At 43.3% G+C, this 21,018-nt stretch overlaps 2 protein-coding genes across 3 annotated transcripts; both read right to left on the reverse strand.

Annotated features, from left to right (window-relative positions):
- Window positions 1-2,460: 2,460 nt before the first annotated feature.
- LOC310815369 (transmembrane protein 272-like) lies at window positions 2,461-3,840 on the reverse strand (the record flags this gene model as incomplete). The annotated part of the gene is made up of 4 exons (XM_083685106.1): window positions 2,461-2,838; window positions 3,129-3,211; window positions 3,361-3,420; window positions 3,783-3,840. 4 exons carry the CDS (start codon window positions 3,838-3,840, stop codon window positions 2,461-2,463), a joined length of 579 nt encoding a protein of 192 aa, XP_083541232.1.
- A 1,945-nt stretch (window positions 3,841-5,785) lies between these two features.
- Window positions 5,786-20,684, reverse strand: atp7b (ATPase copper transporting beta). Of its 2 annotated transcripts, none has more exons than XM_083685430.1 (21): window positions 20,585-20,684; window positions 17,192-18,038; window positions 16,122-16,376; window positions 15,691-15,854; window positions 14,959-15,120; window positions 14,517-14,593; window positions 14,111-14,294; window positions 13,730-13,963; window positions 13,515-13,606; window positions 13,046-13,173; window positions 12,669-12,823; window positions 12,379-12,513; window positions 11,929-12,123; window positions 11,362-11,544; window positions 11,009-11,204; window positions 10,606-10,752; window positions 10,120-10,262; window positions 9,811-10,014; window positions 9,463-9,580; window positions 8,812-8,914; window positions 5,786-6,980 (listed from the first exon to the last, which is right to left on the reverse strand). In XM_083685430.1, the coding sequence occupies exons 1-21, from the start codon at window positions 20,669-20,671 to the stop codon at window positions 6,698-6,700; spliced, it is 4,092 nt and encodes a 1,363-aa protein (XP_083541556.1). In that variant the 5' UTR covers window positions 20,672-20,684; the 3' UTR covers window positions 5,786-6,697. The 2 variants fall into 2 exon arrangements, with proteins under 2 accessions (XP_083541556.1, XP_083541555.1); XM_083685429.1 differs by lacking the exon at window positions 20,585-20,684 and adding an exon at window positions 19,541-19,766.
- Between the last annotated feature and the right edge of the window lie 334 nt (window positions 20,685-21,018).

The following is a 21,018-nucleotide window of genomic DNA, read 5'->3' on the forward strand; positions in this document are numbered from 1 at the left end:
GTTCGTCTGGCTAGAGAGAGTATGTCCAAGGATGGTCTTCAGCTACATTTCAACAAAAAGGAACTTGTGGTTGACTACAGGAAGAAAGGCCCCTATTATTCAGGGCACAGATCTTGAGGTTGTCCAGACCTACATGTCAATAAGTCCTACAAATTCCTGGGTTAGCTTGGCAATAACCTGGCCTGGACCATAAACTTAGATATTCTATAGCCAATTCAGGATCTTTTTCCTGAGAAAATGTTGGTCTTTTTAACATATGCAATAAAATTATTTTAATGTTTTATCAGAGTGCGGTGACAACTGGCTGGTATTGTGTTTTATGTCTCTTATGTGTGTTGGGGAGGGAATGTACAGAAGCAAGATTCTGGGGAGCTTAAGAGGCTGAATAACCATATGCATGGCACTGATAACAGTAACTTACAAAGGAGACTGCATAAGGCAACAAGAGACATGATGATAATGATAAATGGCTGCCACCCCATCCACTGTGTATTTACGATGCAGAAGAGCTTCAGTGTCCTTTTCAATACCCTCTACTGCACCACTGGGCGTTGTAGAAAATCTTTCATAAACAGCAGCCATTTGGGCCCTGAACAAGGACAACTAGGCTGCAGACTTGCTGTGGTGCTGCACATTTGATGAACTGAAAATGTTTCTACTATGCTGCGATGTATTTACAAGGTATATTGTTTATTGTTGTCTTTGTGAATGCAATGGATTGACAAACTAATATATTTTTTTTTAAGTATGTATATTCTATGACTGTCACCCACTGATTTTTGATAGAATAGAACTGTTGTGTAACCCAGTAGTGCAACATGCAGTGTCCTGCGTAAGTAATGGGACAGATGACTTTCATTGACACCTCTTTGGTCCTCATGTTGACAGACACCAATAGCAAACTCCAAAGGCAAATGCAAAGCCTAGAATCAGTACTAGACATTGATAGGTCTCTTATGCCTGCACAAATGATGTGACGGAACACACCTGACTTACCAGAAACACCTGTCAAGCCAATTGTCCCATTACTTTTGGGTACCCTAAAGCAGGGGAACTATGCATAACAAGTGTTGTAATTTCTGAACGGTGAAACCAATATATACATAAATACCATCAAATAAAAGCTGAGAATATCTAGTAGTAACTGTCTGATTTAGAATCCAAACTTTTGGAGTGCAGAGCCAAAAGAAGAGAAAATGCTTCACTGTCCCATCACTTTGGCAGGGCACAGTATTTGGTATTATGGTTTAATGTTTCTCATGGAGGAATTACCAATACAACAGTGCCTTCTGATGAGTGTAGTAAACTTCACCAGGACAATCAACCATCTTATGAGTCTGTCTGCTATGATTCACTATTTATTGGGCATTAGAGTTCCTATTGTGTACACTGCCATTATATGTCCATTTTCAAATCTCACATTGTGAAAACGAACAAACTGAGAATATTTCAGAAAGTGCAAACATTCATTTATATTTCTGCATACTTACAAAAAAACCATACAGTACATTGAGTTGAACATAGTATAGAGTAAATGCTAATAATCAGGTCTGAAATCTGTCCCCAAATGTATGTTACTTGTAAAATATTATTTGTACAGTGCAGGGATTTGCAGGAAGCTTTAAGTGACTCTGGAATCAAACAGATGCTAAATTACAGCAGATGTATTATTGATGTTACTAAATTATAAAAAAATAAATAATAATACAATAAAACAGTGAGGAGTCACATTACCTCCATCATTAAATTAATGTATAATTAACTTTTTACCGCGCTGTTAGAGTGGCTGAATGAGGCGAGGGGAGAGCTGTGGTTCAGTTTAGCTTGCAGCGTCGAGGCTTATGACAAAAAGGAATTAAATTATAGTCATCATTAAACAACAAGAACAACAACGGCAGTATCAGAGACAAGCATCAGAGTAAGAAGAAGACCTTAATTGCGGATTCTAACAAAAAAGGGAGATGAGAGCAGAATATTCAAAAGGCACATTTCCATGCTTACACATTATGAAATGGCATAACATTATGTCATATTATTAATAGAGACTTTGCTATTCTGTTGACAAAAGAGGCACACATGCAATCAGATGAGGAATAACCTTGCATTCTAGGCCTCTAGACTTACATGTGTCATCAGACACACGACTGGTGACCAAACAAGCTCAGGAATAACAGTTTCAAAGTCCTAACTGCTGTAACCCAGGGGTTGCATATACAGTACATGTGTGTTATACTCACAGGTGTCCTTGGCCTGTTCTCAGATGCCTAGGAGATAGTGAGACACTACTGTATATCACATGTCTACCCCAGAGAAATGTGGCGACTAGACATTTAAGGGTGGTTTCCACACATCAAGTGTTGACACATCAAGTCAAGCCCTGGACTAAATCTTGAGACTCTCCACTAAAGAGTTGTTCTTTAGAATTGCACACATTCCCTGGGGAGTCAACCAGTGAGCCAGTCAGTTGTCGCCATCATCCCCATAGTCATCCCGCACGTTCATTTGAGAGCATACATGTACACAGACTCCACAGCAGAGCAGAAGGAACAGCACGGAATGGCTGAACGCCAACACAGACACAGCAAACAGGTAGAGAGACTTCCTGCAGTAGTCCTGTGGCTGGTGGAACGGTGGAATGAAGTTGGGCTGATACACAGAGAACACCCAGTAGTTACCCAAGATGAACCACACAAAAAGGAACAAGCTGAGGACAATGTGGACATAGTACTTGTCGGCATTCTGTCGCCATGGATACTCGTCAGCGTCATCGTCGCCAATGATGACAGACTTGGAAATTAGTGATCTCATGCGGGCTGTGTCGTAGAGGAGGAGTGTCACCTGTTGGGGTCAAGGGTCAGATTGAGGTCAGTACAACTGCAGTCCTTAATTGGGTCTGCAGTCCGTAAACATTCCTATCTGTAACAACGATCCATAACCTAATCCTAAACAGTGTGGAGAACTAATTATTGGGAAAAGCATCATTTGATCAATGCACTGTTACTATCATCCTTACATGACCACAGTTTCCATACTAGACCACAACTAAGTGTAATCAACAACATGGGTATTCCCAGGTTATCAGAATTCAAAATGACAGGCCTTTAAAGGAAGACTAGTCTGTGTATTACCTTTAGGCTGCCCACAACTCCACCCACAAGCAGGTAGAGAGGAATCATTGGCTGAACAGGACAATCATCGATAGACTTCACGCCTGCAAGGGAAACAGTCTCCACAGTCTATAGGGCCTAGTATGTTTGCTAACATACCTCAGTGGACCAAGAATGAATACCTCAATCCTAAAGTGGATCTTGAACAAATAATTATCATGCTATTTGATGGACTGTGATTTGACTGTCTTACCTACAAATGCCATTGTGAGGGGTAAGGCCAGGAAGGCGAAAAGTCCAACCACAAAGTAGACTAGAAAAAAGCGGTTAAAATCAATTAAGAAAAAACATAAATCTGTCCTTTCCATTCTAACTTAGCTAACTAACCTAATAACCCACCACTTCCATTATCACCTTAACCCCAGGGACACACATTGTACTACTCAGGAAGCAGTGATCTATTGATTAGAGTGAAAGTACAGACCCACACAAGTCAAATGGTCAGCAACCTTGTTCCTGGAGAACTTCATGATGGCTTTTGTACCAACCCAGCCCTACTACTAACAATAATAAAAACGTTATGTGCTTGAATCGAAAAGGACACTTAGAAAGAAAATAGAGAAGGGGTGTGTGTGTGTGCGTGCGTGCGTGTCTGAGTGCGGATGAATAACTCACCATTACTAGCCATCTTTGATAAACATCGATGACATGCCTTCTCGACACCTGCGGCCATCGTAAATTCTGCACAGGTCACATATTGCACCCTCTTTAGTCAATGTACAAAAAGCTTCCTAATAGTTCTAATGACTATGTAATGAAAACTGTTTTGGTGCTTTCTAAATAGTGCCTTATGCAACATTCGGTTTGCAAACAAACATGTTACAAACATGTTACTTGCATACAAACATATTACTGCCATGTGTTCTAGAGGAGTGAACTCACCGATTTTCGCCTTTCTGTCTCTGGTGGCTGCCTCTTCGAATCTGCGCGCATGCAGAACATGCAGAAACACAACAACTAATGTCCAACACTGCATGTCCATTTCGGGGGTTATATTATCATTATTATTATTAGGGAGGATGATGTTGTTTGGAACTTCCAACTGAATTTCGCCGCGGCAGCCAGGGGCAGATGTCCAACAAACTTACGCCCTGCACCTTTACATGCATCTTAATTGCTTGCAATGCACATATTCAACATTAGAAAGTGAATACATCTATGGGCAATACAGTTGCGTGTGATCATTGCATACCCTTTACCACGGCGCACAGATTATTACCTTACCGGTGAGCATGCAGTATCAAATGTATTGTACCAAACACCGCAGAGACAAACTATTTCTTAAACATAGTTGCAAGTTGATAATCTAAAAAAGTAGGTTGCTCGTTTACATAGGCTACTGTACCTTTTCCGTGTATTGTGTTGAATGGCGAGTATTCAACGAGTTCGAAGCGCAAAAGGACGAACGCGCAAACAAATACTGCTTCACATGCGCATCTTCTTCACTGTCTGACTACTGTGCACAGTACATGTCCGCCGCAGCAATGTTATCTCTGTCAAGGATGAACTCAAGAGGGGAGGGTGAGCGCAACCCAGATGCAGAACTGATTGTAGTTTGCTTGCATTTATGCGAAAATGACCAGCAATTGTAACCTCCCGTCCCCCAGAGTAACTAAAACGGTTGAGTGAGTAAACTTTTTCATAAATGATATATCAACATAACGCGTGTATGGCCATCATGGTTTTCACTGAGTTCTGTGTGCCTTTAAAAAGGTTGCTTGCATATACCCAATCAAAATCAGTTATGTAACACAATTAATGAAGTAGTTTGTTGAATGAAAGAAGAATGCATTCACATTTCTGTGTGGAAAACTTCAATGCAACGGTATGATGCTCTTACCAGTTCATTCATAAAATGGAAAATTCACTGTAAGATAAGGAATGTTTCTGCCCCACGTGTTTTGGCAGCAGTAAGCGGTCAGTTTTGTATCATTGATTCTGATAAGCAGTGTGCACTAGTTGGTCTGCAACTAGGGGTACATTGAGATGCTACATAGGCTGTGCCTTGGCTGTGTGGTGTATGTATCAGAATCAGAATTCAGAATCAGAATTCTTTTATTTGGCCAAGTATATTTGCACATACAGGAAATTGACTTGGTGAGGTTGTATCTTGTATGCATCATAATACTGCCCTTTGCCCAACATGGTGTTGGAAACATTCAGAAGAGTTTTTCAGAATTGAAACACTAGTGCTTTAGAGGTCCATCTAAATGGACCAATGTGTTTCCTCTCCCTTCTATTTGTATTGAGATGAAAACACAAGGGGGAAGCCAAATTGTGGAAGCCATTGTCATACATTTTATGGCTCTGCTGGAATTGCCTACTAGGAATTTCACTCTCCATCTGGTGCAGATTAAGGAGAGGACATGAGAGGAAGCTTTTATTGAGGTAAAATGCACTACTAGGTACTGTAAGTGCTTTAGGGTGTATCCCTAGTGTCATCTCCAGTGTGTTGTTATTACTGGCAATGCAAAATTAATGACCTCTTTTTCCACTGACACTGAATGAGACATTTGCTTGGTTCTAAAGATGAAGAGTGTTTTCCAACGACGTTCTACAAACCAGTGATGCATTGAATTTCAAAGTTCGCACAAAGAAGTTGCAACAGGAGTCCATGATGTGTTTGGTTAAAATATATTTGGCTATTGTACAACAAAGAGTACAGGGTTCTGGGTCAATTCCAATTTCAAAACCTTGGGTGACATTTGATTCAAGAAATTAATAAAAGTGCATTTTTGGTCTATTATTTAGTTCTTACATTTACATTCATCTCAGTGAATTGAAGTAGGATTGATGCCACCCGTGAAGGACGTGTGTGTGTGTGTGTGTGTGTGTGTTTTAATCTTGAAGACTCATCTTTATGATGCACCTGTTGCACAGATGAAATGGAAACCTTGTTATGGCTAGTTCTATGGATTTGGAACCAATGAATGGGTAAAAGCTGTCTTGCTATCAACACTTATACTAAGAAAAGTATGGACCTTAAAGCTTTCAGGCACCAATATGTCACAGAACAACTACAAGTTACATGTCCATCATTTGTAATGTTTACATCAATGCCTCAAAAGATGTTAAGCAAAACATTTGGGTTACATTTTTGGTTCAGAGTGATTTTTCCACAGGTATTCTGCTCCAGGTAGTTATCACAGTTTCAGGTTCAGTATTTACAGGATTCAGGTACATTGAAGGAAAAGACTATACGGAATGCCAATGTAAACCAACGCCCAAAGGCATGAGGCAACAGCCTACATTTCTAAGTGTTACACAAATCTCTCATAAGGTTATATCAAGTTATACTGTGGTTTGAATTGTTTCCCTTGCAACATTTCCATTATTCCATCTTTCCTAATGGACCGTTTCCTATTACACGGTTGTTACTGTTCTTCTTGCTCTAAGACCGTAATGTTGAGGTCCTCTCCCCTTCAGTTCATGTGCTTTGGTAATTTTATCACCACTGTGAGTAGAATCAATGCGACCATAGAAGATCAACACTACACACTAAAACCTCCTCCCCTGTCCAATGTGGTCCTCTATACTACGAGGTCTTCCTCCCTCTCGTGGTCCAGCAGGGAATAGCGGTCTTGGTCCTGGAGGGAGTGGGTGGATGGACCTCGACTGGCTGGCCGGCTGGACAGGGAGGCAGGCAGGGAGCAGCGGCTGCCCTGGCTCAGGCGTTCCCAGGCCCCACGGAAAGTGGGAGGGCTACGCCGCAGATCATCTAACCCCACGTGGGTGCTCACCTGGGAGGGACTCAGGCTCTTCATATGGCCCTGGGCCCGAAGCTCATACACCTCCACGGGAGTCTTCTTATAGCTGAAGGGATCAGGAAGGGAAGACAAGTTTACGGATCACATTTTTCTAAAGGTGAGGAATATAATACTTTATCTTTACAGCATATTCCCTCTGAGATAAAGACAAACAAATCTGAAAAAAGACCACCATCCCCAGGGCCAAACCTTCGAGATGCATTCAAACACCGTCAGACGATTGTGACTAGCAAGACTGGTGCGGACAACCTGACTTATTTCAATCTGTTTCCGTTCTTTTCTTTTCTGTTTCAGTTGTCTAATTAGCTGTTATGTCTCCTAAACATTGCCACCTACATGCATTCACACCTACATGCTTTCACACCTACATGCTTTCACACCTACATGTCACAGATGGACAAGCCAACAGTAAGTCATCCCACTGGGAAGAGGCTGACCTATAGGTGTGGTTGGATGAGAGTGACCTACTCTAATACAGACAGGTAGAAAGGTGTACATATGCATGATAGAAGGGTGAGTGAATGTGAGAAACAGATAAGAAAAGTGCTGGAGGGAAATACAAAGGAAAATAGTACGTACATAAGAAAACGTGTTCTTTTAGCTTTTAAATTGTGTAAGATAGACGATGGGGGAGTTGGAATGGTTCTTGTATTGAAGAATGGGCTTGGTACAGATGAGAGCAAACGCACAGGAGGTGATAGAGAGCCATGAACAGCTGGAGGGCAAAGGTGAAATGGCAAATGGTTCTGTGTGTGTGTGTGTGTGTGTGTGTGTGTGTGTGTGTGTGTGTGTGTGTGTGTGTGTGTGTGTGTGTGTGTGTGTGGGTGGGTGTGTGTGTGTGTGTGTAGTGCAGAGTGGGCCTCTGTAGCAGACACAGTATTCATATTGCCCTGGGCGGTTCTATAGCAATCTGCTGCTGTGAGCTGGTTGCTATGGCAATGCCTCTCGATGGACCAACTCAGTTTAAGAGATGGGAGAGTTGGCTTCCGCGGTTGCATAAGAGGACAGAAATGTAGGGAACATTAGTCCAGTATTTAGGCCATTTGCTCATCTGGGATGTTGAAAACAATTAAATAATGCAAAAAATCTCATGGTGAAGTTTCAAATGTTGATTATCAAGTTTCAAATGTTAATGTTAACTCCCTAGTTGAGACCTCTCGTTATGTAACTTTGGCCCACGCAAATTAAAAGTGGCATAAGTTACAAATTCAAATCAAATCAAACCAAATGTTATTTGGCACTTATATTGCATACAGTTGTAATAGACAAAGTGAAATGTTTTGGGATCTTGCTCCACACTCAACAACAGCAGCAACAACAAATTGACGTGGAGGTATAATCCTGTATTACCATAGAGGCTCCAGGTGGACATGGGTTGAGTGACCGTCAAAAGAAGAGTGACAAGTCCTTTAAAATGTCATTATGCTCATACTTATTACCACTCTTAATGACTGGTTCCAACCTAGTACTAAAATGGCTTCTGCTTTCAAACTCCCCTCAGGTAGAAAGGAAGGGTGCATTACTCAATCTAGTAATGTACGTCATTAAAGTAAAACTCTGTTTTCAGAACAGGAGAACTCATTTCCAAATCTGCAATGCAGGCTTCTTCAACAGCAAGCTTCCAATTGTGTGAATGAGATTGGTGGCTAGGGGTGAGGTCACGGTCTTTAAGTGCATTTTGGAAGATAAATCCTCACAAATGACAATGTGGTCTGAGAGTTTTACTATCGCACAGTAATACGTTACTCTGGAGCATCGGAGGTGCAGAGAAGGACCCCTAGATCTGGACGGTTGTGTGTGTGTGTGTGTGTGTGTGTGTGTTGCAGACTCAGATAGATGAAAGGAGGGTGTAATACAGACAAATGGTCTAGACTCACAGTCGGAGCAGCAGAGAGGAGACGACTACAGATACTGAGGAGGCAGCCATGGCTGCTGAACCCATCCAGGGCTGTAGCACCAAACCAGCGGGCATGAACACACCTGGGAAAGTAGAATACATAAGTCTTTTTTAATGCCCCCCACCCCCCCCCCCCCCCACACACACACACACACACACACACACACACGCACATCATCAATACCTTCCACACACACACATAATCGACACCTACACACATCCACAGAAATGCACATACCTACACAAACTTGCACATACCTATAGAACAAGCCTAAAAAGTAAAATAGATTGAATTTGCTTCTGTGAATATCTTGAGGAAGCCTGAAGTGTCGGGCAGACAGAAAGATGCTGGCGCATGTGCTTACCACTACCTGACCTTCACGGTCACAAACTTTATAGAACCAGTAAATCTCTGTAGGCTTGTCATGTGCACACAGAAAAACAGATACTGTTTGCTTTTGGTGGTGAATTATTGACTTGTTCAGCTTGCCAGAGACACCATGTGGTTTCAAGAAAAACAGATGAGGTTTATAAGTCACCAGATTTGATTCTATAAAGAGTGAAAAAGATGGGTATTTGTGTCAAACTAATCTGATTGTGTGTTTGTGAGGTTTGTCAGGCTTGGTCTCACCTGCAGCGATGGGAATCCCAACCAGGTTGTAGATGAGCGCAAAGACAAAGTTGATTCGTATCCTCTGTACCGTCTTTTTGGACAGCTCAATACTGGCCACCACATCCAGGAGATTATTCTACACAGAGAGTACAACCAGCCCAAATAAAAACCCTTTGCCTCAGGTCTGCCATGAGCACATACAAGGCACTCTCTGGGATATATTCTGCTATTCATGTTTTTTGTAAGCGTTAAGCGTCGAGCTTAAAAACAATTCACCATTAAAATTAACCAAAGTAAAGGTGCCAGTGGTTGTGTGTTTACGCCCCACTACGCCCAGCCCACCACCGCCCCGATGCAGCCCCTTACTCTAATAAGAACGACATCTGCTGCCTCGATGGCCACATCGGTGCCCGTCCCAATGGCGATGCCCACGTCGGCCCGGGCGAGGGCAGGCGAGTCGTTGACCCCGTCTCCCACCATGGCCACCCTCAAGCCTCTCTCCTGCAGCTCCTGGACCTTGGCCACCTTGTGGGACGGCAGTACCTCAGCAAACACCTTCCTGATGCCCACCTGGATACAGACACACACGCATGCTCCTCATTGCTGTGGTGTTTGAATGCATGTATGAATGTGTGTGTATGTTTATGTACTGTATGTGTTTGTTGTCTCTCTTACTTGTGAGGCTATAGCCTTAGCCGTGCGTCTGTTGTCCCCTGTGATCATGACCACTTCTATGCCCATGCTGATCAGGGTTTGGACAGCCAGCGCAGATTCTGTCTTCACTGTGTCTGCTATTGCCAGCATGGCACACAGCACACCTAGGGCACAGGGATGGATGGATGGATGGATGGATGGATGGATGGATGGATGGACGGACGGACGGACGGACGGATAGATGTAGAGACATTAATATACATGACTATTTCTCAAAAGTGTGTCAGCAGGTTCATCACTACTAAAAGAAGCATAACTTCCACAAAAATCTGAATCTGTACGGTCATAAACTCCATTGTCGACTTGATCTGATTTATTTAAATGTACTGTATTTGTGAGATGCAAAAATTTCAGATGAAAAACAACAGAAAAAAAAAATAATCATATTGAAACTCAACTGTCCACCAATGAGTGTATATTGTCTCTTTCACTGAGCCAAAACTGTACCATCTATAGCTACTAGGATGGCCGTCTGTCCTTTGGTCTCATGACTGACCATGGCGTCATCCACGTCAGCTCCGATGTGGAGGCCATTCCGCCTCATCCACTCTCTATTCCCTATCAGGACAGAGTAGGTGTGGCTGGCAGCGGCACCTGGACAGCACACACGCACACACACACGCACACACACACACACACACACACACACACACACACACACACACACACACACGCAATGTTTTCAGATGTTGTTCCCCTTAATACCATGCGAGGGCAATCTAACCTTGAAATCCGTCACACAATATACACACATAATCATGTCAACGGAGAGGAGCTCAAAGGGAACTAGAGTAAGAGAGGAAAACAAGGTAGAGGAGGAAAAAAACTGCAGGTGAAATGCAACACAGACCTGCAGGTTGTGGGTCTGCCTCAGTGACAAGACTGCTCTCATCAGTGGTGGCCCCCTGCAGTTGGAGCTGGGTATTGCAGGCACTCTGGTCACCCTGTTGTAGCAGCTCCTCAATGTTTGAGACTTTGCAACTGATCCCACAGCCAGGCACTGCCTGGAAGTCCTGGCAATAACCCAGCGCATCTGTCTTCAGCTCCTTATATACACACACACACACACACACACACACACACACACACACACAGTGGAGGGGAAGGGCGAAGGGTTGAATAAGACAACTAGCAGGAGTAAACTTGTCTGTTTTTTTTAGTACGTATCAAAGGTGATGGTTGTCAATGGGTTTTTAGTCTCACCTCTTTACAGTGCTTGGCCACAGCCATGCCTAGTGGGTGTTCACTGCTGGCCTCCGCAGTGCCAACCACTGCCAGAACCTTCCGCAGGGGCAGGCGCGCCATTTCCCATAGCACCAAGACGCGTGTCACTCGCGGGACACCGTTAGTGATGGTGCCTGTCTTATCAAACATCACTGCACCAACCTGAGGCAGAAGAAAGAAACCATTGTCAGTCTCAGTTTCTGTCACTGGCTTTTAGATTCAGAGAAGTGGTCCCAAACCTTTCTAATATTTATGTGTACCCTAAACATGCCCTTCCCGCCTTCTGGGCATCAACCTGATAGGGACAAATATCTACTTTTTTAGTTGTTTACCTACTGTATATTCAGCTAATCTAAAACTTTGTTAAGTAATAATGAATGAATGGTGAAAAATCAATTCATTGTGGGTATTACACATACCTCTGTGTATACCCATGTGTGTGCAGTGCATACTATGTTACTGTAATTACTGTACCTTGACTACAATTTGGGAATCACTGGTTTATAGGAAACGTGTCAGTTTGGAGGAAGTATAGTGGTAACATGCCTTGTGGGCCATCTCAAGCGGCTCTCCTCCCTTGATGAGGATGCCATTTTGAGCACCAACCCCTGTGCCCACCATGACAGCTGTTGGGGTTGCCAGGCCGAGGGAGCAGGGGCAGGCAATTGACAACACTGTGATGGAGGCCTGGAAGGCAAAGCGGACAATGACATCCGTCTTGGGGATTTTCGAAGAGTAGCCCTGAGAGGAGAAAATAGGTACGGGTGTAGAAGGGCCATATGTGAACAAACAAACATCCCCCCCCCCCCCCACACACACACACACACATACACAATTCATTCATATTTATTCATCCATTTCCACACAAAGCAAGATGCCATTCAGGATTAGGCCAAGATGTCATTCAGGATTAGGCCAAGATTTCATTCTAGATTAGGCCAAAGTACACATAATGCCTTGCTTTGATACTTTTTACATGCCTTTGCAGTTACTCACAGGGAAGTACTTCTTCACAATGTCAAAGTTGACAAACCCGATCACCAACCAGACCAGCAATGTAAGCACAGACACAATCACTATGAAGGGAACAAAGTACCCACTGAGCCTGTCAGCAAACTGCTGGATAGGAGCCTGTTAAAACAAAATACATTGTTCTGTGATTTACAGTACAGCTACAGCTGTATGTTTAAGAAGTGAGTACAGCTGCAGAGAGAGAAAGTGAGAGAGAGAAGCTGTGTGTTTGAGTGCATGTGTGTGTATGTAGAGTATGGGAATAAATGTCTTGCCTTTGAGGTCTGGGCCTCCTCCACCAGCTTGACTATCTGGCAGAGGGTGGTGTCTGCCCCTACATGGGTGGCCTGGACTAGGAGAGCTCCGTGGGCGTTGATGGACCCAGCAATCACTGAACAGCCAGGTCTTTTACTCACAGGCATGGGCTCACCTGACCAGAGAGAACCATAACGGACCACAATGAACCACAAAGACCGTGAATGGAACGAGTCAAAAGTGCACATATGACAACAATGAATCACAGATCACGGTGACTGCCACAATGAACCTTAGACATTACCAAAGCTACTTTTACAGTTAACCTTTTTAAATGTTTGTTTTCTGTCTTTGAAAAACACTGGTAAGATCCCTGATCTCTTGTGAAATCCCCTACCTGTGATGAGGGACTCGTCTGCCATTGAGCTGCCCTCGATCACCTTCCCATCGACGGGAAACTTTCCCCCAGGAACCACCTTCACAACATCCCCCCTCTGGACCAGCTCCACAGACACCTGCTCCTCACTGTGACAGACAGACAGACAGACAGAGACAGACAGACAGACAGACAGACAGACAGACAGAAACACACACACACACATTGTTGCAAGAGTAGGGGTGCTGCTGCAATGGCTCAATTCCATGGCCCTCATATTACAGTACCATGGCCCCTAAACCATTCCCAGCTAATGCACTAATCTAATCAATACCCACTAATACATCTACAGAGTGTCATCACCCATGCTATACACCAAAGACCATAGATTATGACCTTTTAGCCACAGACACAAGATTGCCACAAAGTGTGTACGTGGCACGACTATCTTCAGCTGCTGTTACTGTGAGACAGTGAGGGCTGGGTGTACCTCACGATGGAGTGATTGGCACCTAGAGTGACCACAGTGGCATCAGTCGCCTGCAGGGACATCAGCTTGGCCAACGCCTCCGAAGTCTTACTCTGCAGAACGGAGACACCAAACACAGCGCCACTCACTGAGGAAACTTCAAACGCAAACACGCCAATGTCTAAGCAATGAAGTGATGGTGCAATACAATGACAGAGATTCCACCTGAGGCATACCTTTGCGATGTGCTCAAGCCATCGGCCTAGGGCGATGAATACAAAGAGCATAGGCGGGGTGTCGAAGAAGGTGACGGGGCTTTGGTCGGCTCTCTCTGCCATGGCCACAATAAGGACAACGCAGGAGTAGACGTAGGCAATGGAGGTAGCCAACACAATCAGGACGTCCATGTTAGCTGTACGGTGTTTCAATGACCGATAGGCCTGGATGTAGAAGTAACGGCCCCCAAAGATCTGATGAGACAGAAAGAAAGAAGGGGGTTGGGGGGGGGCGGTGGGGTGGTGAGGGTGAGATAGACCCCATTTGCACCTTGCAATATCATGTGTCCTGTATCCAAATGATTACCTCCGACATTGAGACTGGGCAAAGTCGGATATTACCTGGACAGGTGTGCAGAGCAGGAAGAAGGCCAGGTTGAGGAGGGAGAGGCCCGGTAGCAGGTTCTGCTCCTGGGGCATAGAGCCACCATGCTCCTGGTGCTGACTGTCCATCACCATCATATAGATCATTAGCCCCATCACAGGCACCCCGAACACCAGACTGAACAGAAATGAGTTCTTCCATCTAGAATCCACATGCACACATCCACACAAACAAATACACACACAGACACACATACCAAACATCAGATGAGCATGAGCACAACATTATTTAGTTATTACATTATTATTCAAAGTACACGCACACAAACACACACACACACGCACGCGCACTATCTACAGTATGCACAGACACAAACAAATACACTGAAGCACTCTCTCTGAAAGAGCTATAACAGATACTTGCTGTTGAATTTCCTCCTGGTGATCCAGGTTGTTTCCAAAGCCTTCAGTCTTGAACAGAGATGCCCCAAAGCCCAGCCCCTAGTATGTGTAGTGTGTGTGTGTGTGTGTGTGTGTGTGTGTGTGTGTGAAAGAGAGAGAGAGTGTGAGAGAGTGAGAATGAGAAGGAGAGGGTGGAATAAAGTGGAATAATTCCAAATTATATTAATTTTATATTATATATAAATAATTCCAAGTTATTTTATTTTGATCAAATGTATCTAAAGCTGAACAACAATTAATTGCAGAACTCATCATTTTCTTGCCTTTGTTCTTTCCTATGTCCTCAACACACGTTTGCTAAACCTTCTATTCTATTACGCGACATTCTATTATGTTTTTTAAAATGTACAGCGAATATTATCACCCTTTTCAAACCTATACGAGAACAATATAAAGTGATATACCTCAACGACTCTGATGATATCTCGAGCCCCAAGCACTTCTGGGTCAAACTTGATGTGGGCTTTTTTGGTGGCCAGGGCAACCGAGGCCTCAAGAATCCCTTTGGTCCTGGTGAGTTTGGACTCAATGTTATGGACACATGACGCACATGTCATCCCAGTTATCTGTAGGTGACAGAAGCACATTTCAGCTGTACCTGACAACACTGGGACCAAATGTGGGACTGGAGTACACTGCATATGCAGAGCGAAGCCTTTGATTAATTTCTATTATGACAGGTAATCCCTTAAACATTGCTATAGGGAACGTTTGACAAAACATAACCCTAACCCTAACCCTTGATGCCGCATTTATGTTAAAACAAGTTTGTATTTCGTGCCACAGTTATTGGAAAACAGGTTAATTTTAAAAGTTGCATCAATTATTCATGAGTGAATAGATCTATACAATATCTGCTGTGAGGCTCTACTGTATTTACACAAACATTTTTCCCCCCTTCCCATGGATTTAACACTAAATAAAGATAGATAAACACAACATGTTATTTCCCTTGTTTACTTCAATGTATTTTTGTCTACTGTGTCGAAGACACTTTGAGTCTATTACAATAGCTAAAGAAATAATGATTATTATTACTTTATGACTGCTATGTCTTATTGTACTCTACTGCAAGTCCTTTTGACACAGGCGATACAAGGACCTCCATATGTGCACAGCCTAAGAGCAGGACTCACAGAAAGGTCCAGTTTCCCGTCCATAACAGCATTGTCTTCTATCAGTGTGGCACCGAAGCCCATGCCCTGTATTAGCTTTGTTACCAGAGCTGCGTCAATAACTTCCGGGTCATACTTCACCTCTGCCTTTCCAGCCATGAGAGCAACAAGCACTGAGATGACACCTGAGACAAACAAGAAAACAAAACCAAAAACACAAACATGTACACACACACACACACACACACACACACACACACACACACACACACACACACACACACACACACACACACACACACACACACACACACACACACACACACACATCATCACAATGAGTCACAAACCAGTGAAAGTGGTGGTGGTAAACACATGTCAATCATGTAATATTGCCAATTCAAAAGTTCTTCACAGCAGATGATAGTGACTTTAAGGATGATATCACTCACCTCTGTGTTTGAGTAGACTCCTCTCAATGTTAGCCACACAGGAAGCACAGGTCATGCCTGTCACACAGATAAAGCATTTCTGCACCTTCCTATCCTCAGAGCTGCCATTGGCAGTGGCCATCTTGGTAGGATCAGAGCTACCACTAGGGGTAGCCACCTGGGAAGGGTCAACGCTACTGCTGCCAGCCATATTGGGGGACACCAAATGGGAGGACATGGGAGGGGCACTGGGCCTATGGAGATCAGAACCAGGCTCTTCAGAAGAATAGAAAACAGCATATTAGCCACACACAAGTGGATAGATGGATGCATGGAGAGAGATAAAGAAGTGTAGATGGGTAGATCAGCCTTTACTGATACATTTTAAGATCAGAACTATGCAATTCTTGTTGTCACATATTTTATGAAGTATTGCTATAGTTTCCTGAATGCGGATTAAGCCTTCTTTTAGATAAAAAAAATAATCTTCAATGGAGAGTCTCCCTTGAAAGTGTGATGCATGTGTTGGCTTAATCTGTGTGTGTACAAATGAGGCCTAAACCAGGGGTCATAGTTACTGTAAATACATGATGGAACAAATACAAAGCCAGAATGACCTTGAACACTTGTAGAACATTGAAGGAAAAAAACCAAACATCAAAAAAACATAAACCATTCCATAATCCGCTTAGGCTAATTCCCTTGACTGGCCTCATTGTGCTATTAAAATCAGCCAGGAAAAGTCTAGGTAATTCAAGAACACTTGATGCTACACTAGACAGCACACTTGTATGGTTTCCAAGGAGACCTGTGGCCAAACACTGCCTCCTCTCCACCAATAGCATGGCTGGAAGTGAATTGCATAGAAGTGGAATGCATTGAATGCAACAGAGGGTGACGTGCTAAGACTGTAAGACATCCAGGCTTCCAATTTCATAGTTTTGGAATGTTTAATAAAGCTGTGAGTTGCGTCCTACAACATTACTCAGCATTCTGTCTACAATATGTCTACTCTGTTAATATTTCAATAAGATGTCAATATGTCGACCTACCCAAAAAGTGTAGTTGAGAAAGTACATTCATGAACATACCTGTAAGTGATGCATCAAAGCCCATGTCCTCAATGGCTGTCCTTAGCTTCTCTGGCTGAGTAAGATTCGGGTCAAAGGTAACTGTTCCCTTTTCCTCCTTTAGTGACACCACTATAGAACACACCCCAGTCATCTGAGAGATCATCCCTTCAATGGACTGTACACAAGAGTTGCAGGTCATACCTACAATCCCAATGATAACAGTCTGAGTTGATGGATCAAAGATGGAGTTTGAAGGCATCTCTTGCCCCAAGTCCATGCCCCCAGTGGTTGGTCTGTGAGTGCCTTTGTCTAATAAAGTGGCTTCAAAACCCACATCATCAATCTGTTCCCTTAGCTCCTCAGCTGTCACTATGTGTGGCTGAAATGCCACCACAGTCTCTCCCTTGTCAAGAGACACCTGAATATTAAGAACCCCTGGCAGGGTACCTATCCGTTCCTCAATGGAGCGCACACAGGATTGGCATGTCATACCCTCAACCCTCATCCTTGTCAGGGACACTGTGGCCTCTGTCTCCTCCACCTTGGTCACCTCCTCCCCAGCCACATACATGTTGCTGTAACCCATGGCCTGGATCTCTAGAGAGATCTCCCTCGCAGTGATATCTGAAGCCTCGTAGTCAACTTGAGCCAAGCCACTCGCCGTGGACAAGCTAACAGCCACCACTCCCATCAAGCTGGAGATGCGGCTCTTGATGGCCTGGATGGAGGACTCAGGGGTAAGGCCAGAGAGCTTGAACGTAGCTTGAGAGAGGGTCCTCAGCTCACTCTGACTTCCAGGCTCATAGGCCAGGTTCTCATAGGCCCGCCTCTGAGGGCACCAGTCCGCACAGGAACTCCCATTCTCCTGGAGAACAGAGTAAGAGTTAGAGAGATAAAGAGAGATCAAACTTGAGAGGGATGTTACACTTCTTTAACATGTTTTTCCTGACATGGCCCTGACCTTGGGTGTAGTTGATTAGCCCAAGCATTTTTTTATTTACATATGTTGGTTCCTTAGATATTGAGTAGTCACGGTTTGGTCACCATAGGGCCCCATTCATTGGGGAAATATGTCCGAAACACCTTTCTATTAAGACACTACAATCTACACTTTTTCATTTTCGTCATGGAAACAAAATGTTTAAGTGGATTAGAGCAAAGTGACTTTTCAAAAATGTAAGGCAGACAGAGAAGTCTCTATTACAATAGCCCTAACCCATAATGTAATTTCATGAGTTAAGTGTTACAATCTTGTGCCTAGGTAGATTAGATTGTATTTAGACAAGAGGGCAGTGAAGCTCATAGGTGACATGCTGTCAAGAGGTAACTCCGGCCTCGAGGTTATAAAAAGGTGACCGTCTGGATTCAAACCAATGTTGCCTGTGTATTACAAGACAGTGTTAGCCCACTGACTTAAAGCCTGGAGCATTAGCTCGAGGAGCAAACACAAATATTCAGGTCCCAGGCAAGATGTTAATCAAACCACCTCTTTTACACTAACATTGCCAGGCAGTGTATGTGTGGAACCCATAGCTGGTGTGCTAACATGGGTGATAAAAGCGCAAAAACATTACTGGACAAGCACAATGAACACATGACTGGTGTATCAGAGAAGCCATAACCCTGCTCACACGGCACCAATGTGACTCTGCTGAGAGTCAACTCTCATCTGGATCTGACACTTTGGAGTAGGGCTTAGTGGAGTGGAGGAGGCAGGGACGAAGCCAGAACCACCACTGCGCCATTTTAACAATACAAATTTGGAGTGAAGCACATCTCACTGCTCCTTTTGGCGAAGAGTATGGGTAGGGAGGGTGGACAATGAACATGCCATATTTGTGTGTTCATGCCATGTCTTACTGTAGGCCTACGTCTTCTTCGCACCTGTGTTTTCAGATTGTATGCCTGTGAATGTGAAACATGCTTTTTTTCAATGTGATATTATTTTCTTGTGACCATGTTCAGGAGCTCTATGCATATGATAATGACCCGTTTGGGCACAGTAAACCACAAGAGATAGGCTATGGTTGATAGATTGATAACTTTTCTGTTTAATCCTGTTTGTTGACTGTATAAAATCAATATAGAGGTCAGGAAAGCCCAAAAACATCCCCTAAAATACTGGAATGCTGCTGTTTGCTGATCTGATTGTGAGCACTGATAGTGTTCAAAGTACAGTTATAGCCTAGTAAATACATACATAGGCTACGCGGACAGTTGAGCTGTCGAATATAATAGGCTTTAGTGTAGAATAATGATCTTTCTAATACAGGAATTAATGTAGCAGCCAGAATAAACTTGATATCTAACCTATGAAACAACAATTGGCTCGGGGTTGACACGTGCAAAAATTACCTCCTTTCTTACCTTCTGATAACCTCGATTCGTTACGTTCCCTTGGTCTGCTGTACGTCCGATTGGGACAGACGAGATTCCACAAGTGCAGTCCGACTGCCGTGTGGACTGACATTCAACCATACAAACCTGTTCACCAACGGCCGATTTCGAAACATATTTAGTAAGGGTATTTGGCGACTTTGACGAAAACATGATCTCTCTTTCGTTCCCTCTTTTTTCCGCATCACACCAGAGTGCAAAAGTTCTTACGTCAACTTCTCATTTCGATCTGGCAGTCGATAAGACACTGGCGGCGCGCGTGAGTAAACTCGCTCTGCTTGCGACACGGGCTTTGTGGTGAAACTCTGTACCTGCGACACGGGCTCTGTGGCAGTCTGGGCAATTAAAATTAATTTGCGCTCGGCCTTAGGGCAAGTAAATACTGTAGGCCTACTTGTAAGACTGCATTTAGCTGTGTAATAAAACCCACAATTATTACGTACGTAACAATATAAACTTTTGCACTCGGCACGTATTTTATTCCTATGCAGTGCAATGTGATGTTGATCATTAATAATGTACCTAGCAGTAGACGGGCGCAGAATGTAGAGCAGTTTGTTTACTGGCCAGGGTTAAGTTGGTACAGTCAAAAACTGCATAAAGGGCAATTATGTTTTGTCCACATGACAGATGTATAAAAATAAAAATAAAAACTGTACTTTGGTCATGAGGACTCCAGAGAATTCTTCCACAATGCATATGAAATGCATTTGCAAATGATTTTCAACTTTTTCACACAGGATATAAAAAAGCCTTGCTTATCTTAAACCAACTTCAATCTCACCTGAACGATTATGGGAAAGATTTGCACAGCCTTTACTTATCCCAAAATGTGTTTTTATTAATTTAGATTTGTATAGCCTAACTTTGAAATTCAACACCACTTAGTCCGTAAATGGCACCTAATTTAGGTGACTTACAGTGCTTTGTCCACAACAGACATTCAGTAGACCTTATTAATTAATTTTCAATTTATTTAATAGCACCTATTACTCTATATAAAATATAACTCACATAGTCTAAGGAGTGTCTCCTCCATCCAGTTCTCTGCGTGGACCCATACATGGTGGTCGGGATCAATAACTGTGATAGACCATTCATTTAAGATGTGGGAAGAATCAACTGCGAATATGACAGTCACATTTATGTAATTTTGATGTGGTTAAATGTGTGACGTCAACACTGAACCATCCTCAACGGAATGTTGCCATCCTTGTTTGACTTGTTAGATTTGCAAGCGTGGTAGTTTACCTTGGCATATGGATTGGCAACTCTGTAAACTGATAATAATGAGGCACATTGTGACAGTCATTTGTACCAATTTCTGATTTGCAATCAATAAACATGGCTCATTCCAGTGCACCAGGGCAATAGGCCTATGCAAACATCTCAGAGTAAATAGATCATAAGTAGGCCAACGGAAGGAACTAAACGTTTTGACCAAATTG

The sequence above is a fragment of the Argentina silus genome (genome assembly GCF_951799395.1).
Source record: "Argentina silus genome assembly, chromosome: 14".
Classification (NCBI taxonomy): Eukaryota; Metazoa; Chordata; class Actinopteri; order Argentiniformes; family Argentinidae; genus Argentina; species Argentina silus.

Coding starts and splice junctions, on each gene's coding strand:
- atp7b (XM_083685429.1), bottom strand. CDS start 19,723: ATGTTTTCGTCAAAGTCGCCAAATACCCTTACTAAATATGTTTCGAAA. Junction 14,295..14,516: donor CACCAGGAGGAAATTCAACA/GCAAGTATCTGT, acceptor TGTGGATTCTAG/ATGGAAGAACTCATTTCTGT. Junction 12,514..12,668: donor AGGAGGCCCAGACCTCAAAG/GCAAGACATTTA, acceptor TTGTTTTAACAG/GCTCCTATCCAGCAGTTTGC.